The sequence below is a fragment of the Capsicum annuum genome, chromosome 2 (assembly GCF_002878395.1).
Source record: "Capsicum annuum cultivar UCD-10X-F1 chromosome 2, UCD10Xv1.1, whole genome shotgun sequence".
Classification (NCBI taxonomy): Eukaryota; Viridiplantae; Streptophyta; class Magnoliopsida; order Solanales; family Solanaceae; genus Capsicum; species Capsicum annuum.
Window position 1 is genome coordinate 126,903,421 of NC_061112.1, and position 6,618 is coordinate 126,910,038.

Genomic DNA, 6,618 nt, shown 5'->3' on the forward strand with positions numbered 1-6,618 from the left:
TTGGGATCGGAGGGAGGGAGGAGGGCGGAGATGAGGGTGGGGGAGTCCTGGGCTTGCCCGAGCCTGGGACCGGGTAGGGACCTTAGACCCGGGGGAGGGGCCTGGGATCGTGGGACCCGGGGGAGGCAGGGAGCGGACTGGGGTCTTGGGCTCGGGCCTGCCTGGGACCGGGGGAGGGGCCTGAGCTTGGGTTCTCGGGGATGGGGGGAGGGGTGTACTTGGCTCAAGCAAGCCTGGGACTGGGGGTGGAGGGGGAGGGGTCCTTGGCTCTAGCGAGCTTGGGACCCGTGGGGGTGTCCCGGGCTCGAGCGAGCCTGGGACCGAGGGAGGAGGTCATGGGCTCGATCGAGCCTGTGACTGAGGGAGGAGGTCATGGGATCGAGCGAGCCTGGGACCGGGTTGGGGGAGGTCCTGTGCTCGAGCGAGCATGGGACCAAAGTATCAAATATTACTGGAAAATTCCTCTAATTGATGTTGCTTTATCTTCTTTGAAAGTTGTTCCTGGATTTTGAGCGCACACATATTTAAAGACTAAAGGACCTACTTGGTCCTATCTAGGCCATGACAATCTACTTCCCAGAGGAAATAATTGTGGACATCATTACCAGGTTACCTGTCCAATCCATATTTAATCCTATGGTTGTCATATTATTGTTGTTCTTTGTCTTCATTATTGGCTCAAAAACAACACAATTTAATCTTATATGCTTTTGCGATGGCTTGTGTCTTCTTTGGTGTAGTACTGGTGCTGGCCATTTACTGAGGAACAGTAGAACCTCCTAATCATGAATGTCCAGACGCAACTCGTAGCACTTACGGATTGGCGTTTGACTCAATTAATGATGACTATAAGATTCGTAAGATTGACAATCCACACCACTCAAAATCTTTGCACTAAAGAGTGGTTGTGGAGAAGTATTGATAACCATCCTCGTGGCTTTGACAATAGTGTGTGATGAAGACTCTTTGGCGTTTTGTTCGTGTTTCATTGGATCTGTAAGGATAATTCATCCAAGTATTTTATGATTTTATTTAATATATCAAATGAGGTGTACAGGGAAATATTGTTGCCGGAGAGAATATGCAATTTTCCCGGCAGTCGGAGATATCAAATGGAATGCTTTGTGCTTATTGTACTCGCCGATGGGTAATAAAAAACTATGGTGTCGAGGAATCTTGGACTGAATTATTTAGTATATGAGAGCCCGATCTACATTTAGTCATACCATATCTCGGCTTTCTACAAGGATTGTTTATACAGAAAGTTTGGTTTCAAAATGTGTTTGCCCATACTAATGTCCTATTTTAAGTTGAGAAACAAAATAAATATTTGAATACATGGAACACTAAACAAGTCACCTATTATACTTTCAATGATCAAATGATTTATAGCGACACAAATAAGTACAACTTGTTTTAGATCACAAGTTTCAGAAGTCTTTAATTTTTTTGCCTTAAATTTGATGTCTAATCAAATAAATCACATAAATTGAGACTAAAGGATTAATGCGTACATATGTACCCGTGAAATCAGTGATGAGGCGACCATTGGTGAACCTACAAAAGGAAATGTAGTTGTTGTTGCCAGGGTTAACTGTAGAGTCCCCAAAGACAGATAGCTGAAACGGTATTACTGAAGGGCCTAATTAGCAGGTTCTTTTTAGCTAATGGTCTAATTTGAGCTCTAATATAATGTTAGTACTGATGATGAAAATAATAAGAAATAGCATTGGAGAATATCGAAGGAACATGCATGCAAGAACATCTCATTTTGGTCCAATCTTTGAAAGACTTGTCAAGACAAATTAAAGAGGTGACACGAATTGAACTTTGAGTGTTTTTTTTTGTGTGTGCGTATGTGATATAAAGTTAGACTAGTTTTGTGTAGCAGTAATTGCAGTGGACCTTTGTTTGGGTGTTTACAATATTGCCGATTCACTTTATGTTAGAATAGTCCGAATTGATGTAAAATTATGCATACACAATGGTTTATAGTGAAACCTAGGATTGGTTCTGTTGAGAAAATCTTACATTTTCCCTCAGTCCATCTTTATCCACGTTTGATGTACTCGTGTATTCATTTTCCAATTTAATAGAGGTAATATTGTACTAAAATTACCCTTTTATTTAGTAGCATTAACAACAAAGGGTAATTAAATAGATTCAAAGTGATAAATTATCTCTTGATTTTTTCAAATTTAACAGGTAAAATTGAACAACTACTTTTAGTATTTTGGGCTAGTAAGTAAAAATGGACGGAGGGAGAGTAGTAGACGTATAACAGTTAAGGAGATTTGACACAAGAAAATTAAAAGTATAGTAATTATACTGAATATGTTATTGTGTTGTTGTAGCTTAGCAAAATTTCTTCTTAGAAAAGCTACTCCATTTCTTGCTTGTGTATAAGAGCCTCTTTCTTATTTACAAAAATCTTGAACTTATCATGCATGCAATATTCTAGTCTTCAGCAACAAAAAACAATCTTTTGGTTTATAACAAAACTATAAAATATTTCATTTATTCTCAAACTATAGTACAGACTATTATCGTTGTATATAATTAAAACAAAAGAAACGAAGGGAGTACTTCGGTAAGCCAAATTTAAACAACTGATTAGATACATATCGATCCGGCCGATATGACTGTTAGGTGCAAAATTGATTACAACCACAACAACTAGCTAGCCTTAGTGGCATAATTAACACGAAAGCCACAAGTACAAACTTTCTCCATTACTTTTTCTTCTTCTTCCCAATAGTCGTTTGGCGTGAGGTATAAGGAATAAATAGTCTTTGGATAAAATGAAGTACTTATCTTATCCCATATTTGGTTTGAAGGATTAGTTAGTATCGGGATTACTTATCCCACTATTTACACCACAGTAATGGGATAAGTTATCCCATACACATGATGGGATAACTAATCTCGAATTATCCCGGGATAACCCTTTCCCAACCAAACGACCCAACACATTTATCATTCTGATAAGGACTTGACTTTGGACTTTTTGATCAATAAAATGTCCTTGAACAATTCTACTTTTCTTTATTTTTCGAGATTGGGGTTGAGTGAAGGATTGTTGTCATTGTTTACACGGGTTTAGTTATAGTCAAAAAGAAACCTTATAAGTAACTTAATATTAGAGCTAGTAGTATTTTTTTAATGAAATACATCGAATATTAACAGCCGTAATAGCATCTTTTCAATATTTTGCTTTGCCATCAAGTTCTTCGAAGTCCCACAAAAATAGGACTTATATTGTATCCATTCATTGCATGATCAGTTGGAATAAGATTAACTAATCATTGAACAATATTCAATCTCCACTCAATGTTATCTACTGTTGATGCACCTTTCGACATTAAATTCTACATTATAACACATAATTAGGTAACTCTATATCATCTAAGTAATGATTTGAAGAAAAAGTATGTTTGCAGGCCAATTGGGATTCCAGTTAGAAAACCTTTGTGTTCGCTAGGAGGGATTATATTGATCAGCCAACTTGATACAATAGATTAAAATTACAATGATGGTGTAGTTGTTTTTTCAAAATTCTAAGTGTATCTTACTTAAATCCATAGTTAATTCATTAAGAATATCAAGGAATTAATTAGGTTTATCAATAATAATTAGTTCACTCGGGTTTGTAGAATTGTAGTATCGACCCATATTACAGTGATTATTGGTAAATCCTGTTGCTGGATGCCTCATGTACATGTGTGTATGAAAGAATGAAAAGTTTTTTGATATATGACAAAATGATGTTTAAAAAATTAGGAGATAATAGTAAACTCTATATTTAAATTCTCACTTTTTCACGAGGTTCATACCCAATTATCAATTGTTTCCTTTTTCTACTTGAACTATTATCACCACCAGATGTTCCATTTTTCTACACCATTTATTCATTAAAACACACCTAATTGAGTAGATGGTGACCGTTCAAAAAGGAAAAGAGAACAATTGATCATTGGTCAAATCAACTTCGAGGTGTGTTTTAATACATAGACGGTGATAGTTCAGATAGAAAAATAGAACAACTGATAGTTGAAATGTCATACCTCTAAAAAAAATGATAGCTCAAATGTGTTTTTAACAGTTGACTCAAAAATAAGAGAAATATTACTAGTTTGAAAAAGAACAATGCCTTTAAACTCTAAAGCCATGAAAAAAAAAGGCAACAGGAATAAACTTGAAAAGTTCCTTTCCCACTAAACCGCCAATTAATCAACTTGTTCTTGAGAAGTAGTATTTCGCAAGGAATGGCTTTTTTCTCCATACACAAGTGAAATCTTGATAAGCCAGCAACTCAAATAAATGTCAATGGTATCTCTAGTTCTTCCTGGTTAAGTGAGGAAAAGAAACTTGAAAAAATAAAAAATAAAATGAAAATTGGACAATTTCCCTTGTCATGATATTTCTTTTTCTTTGTGGGAATAGGCCATAGGGTAATTAGATGTTTAAATTTGTTACTTATGCCAGTTTCTTTACTTTACCTAGACAGGATTTACATCAAACTATCTTAACAAGGTTAAGGGATTTGATGAATTAAGTAAAATATATAATAATTGACCATAATTTTAGTCTGGTGTAAACACAATAAGTTTAAACCTACTTTGAAAACTTTTTACTGGGGGCTTTTCAAACCAATTTAAGGGTTTAATGTGAACATTCCTTTCTTAACTAAGAAGTTTAAGAAAAATAAATAAGATGTGGACTTATTGGCTATTGCAATCTCCGAAAAAAATAAAAAAAAAGTCGCAGTTCAATAGGAACTAGTGACAAGAAAGCAAAACAATGAGACTTGGACAAGTTTTTCCATACTCTTCACCTGCTTGTTATCTCATTAATCATTTATAAATTAAGGAATTTCACAATAAATAAATATTAAAATGATATCTTTTCCAGCAAACCACACATAAAATGATTAGTCATAACCAAAGTATTCAACAAGAAAATATTAAAAACAATAAAGTGAACACCTTTCTTCATGTCTAAATTCTAGTAATCATCCTTAAATTTAGCTTAGTCATAGTTTACAATATAAGTATCCTACTGTCTTCCAATTCATCAATTGGATTAAACCATTTGCTGAGCTGTTATTTCCTAATCATCACCAAACAAGAAGCCAATACATAAGATAAGAGTACTCTTATCTCTCACTATAAATAGTCCTCAAGTAATTTAATTTCTACAAATATTATTCATATCAAAAACATTCTTCAAAGATGACTCATATTGTGGAAAAAGTAGTAGCATGTGAAGAGATTCTAGAGAATGTTTGGGCAAACTTCATATCCAAGAATGATCAAAATTCTCAAAGTGTGACAAATGATCAATGTTATGAAAAATACTGGGAACAATTTCCAGTTCTTGAAAGGTTGCCAAGCTTGGGAGCTGACACTTGGGAAGATATTCTTGATGGAATCATGGCGCCTCGTGATGATAAAAAAAATTCAACTGGTGAATCAACAAGCAAAAATGAGGACGTTGAGAAGAAGAAGAAGATGGTGAATAATAATACGCGACATTATAGAGGGGTAAGAAGGAGGCCATGGGGAAAATACGCGGCAGAGATAAGGGATTCGTCAAGAAAAGGAGCTAGGGTTTGGCTAGGGACATTTAGTACTGCTGAAGAAGCTGCTATGGCTTATGACAAGGCTGCTTTGAGAATTAGAGGCCCCAAGGCCAACTTAAATTTCCCACTTGAAACAGTTGCTCAAGCTATAGTAACATCTAATAATTGTCTTCATGAAAAAGAATTGAATTTCTCATTATCATCAGGTGATCAATATAATTCAAGGAAAAGGGTATCAAGGGATTGGAACATGTATGAAAATTTGGAAGAAATTAATCTGTTGCCTGTGGAAAAGAGAATTATGAGAAGCATGGAGGAGGATCTTTTCAATGACTTGGACATCCTAGAATTTGAAGATCTTGGAAGTGATTATTTGGACAGTTTATTATCCTCTCTGTGATATAAGAAACACTATATATTTTAGATACAATATTACTATATTAGGGAAGATACAGGGTTAGGGAAAATTCTTGGATATTGTTTAGTACATACTCCATATGTATGTTATAAGAATTTATTCGATGAATCATTTTGTACAAAATTATGAGCCAGTAGATTTTAGTCACCCCACTTTTATTATCTTTCATGAATCATGAATATTGAGTTGTAAAATTTAGATTATTGTTTTTGTTTGTTTATCCAACTACTCGTCTTTAGTCGTATAATGTAATGTATAACTAGCTAGCTAGCTAGCGATGAATGCTGGGAAGTTAATGAAAGTCACTGTTGATCAATTGTTAGGGACACATGCAATGTACTCAGATGCAAAAAATCCACATGAGAAAAATATTTATTCTAGAAAATATTACACTCCATATTTATTTAGGGTAAATATTTATAAAGGAGTATATCTATAGTCTATATGTACGTGGTATACTTTTGAAGTACACAATTCACATGTTTTAAGGTGTCTTATAGTACTGTGATTCAACTATTCTTACGGATGTTACACCATTAACTAAGGCAATAAATGTGAATTATATACCTTGAAACTGTATACATAACTAGAGTAGTGTAGGAATTTTACACGTGTCTCT

The 6,618-nt window shown here is 34.9% G+C and overlaps 1 protein-coding gene and 1 long non-coding RNA gene across 2 annotated transcripts; both read left to right on the top strand.

The window, feature by feature from the left end:
- Positions 1-223: 223 nt before the first annotated feature.
- LOC107859327 lies at positions 224-1,228 on the top strand. Its single transcript, XR_007052333.1, has 2 exons — positions 224-608; positions 741-1,228. It is a non-coding gene; the product is annotated as an uncharacterized LOC107859327 (long non-coding RNA).
- Positions 1,229-4,891: 3,663 nt separating this feature from the next.
- On the top strand, positions 4,892-6,362 carry LOC107861197 (ethylene-response factor C3). Its single transcript, XM_016706560.2, has one exon. It carries the CDS (start codon positions 5,232-5,234, stop codon positions 5,979-5,981), a length of 750 nt encoding a protein of 249 aa, XP_016562046.1. The 5' UTR covers positions 4,892-5,231; the 3' UTR covers positions 5,982-6,362.
- Positions 6,363-6,618: the final 256 nt, after the last annotated feature.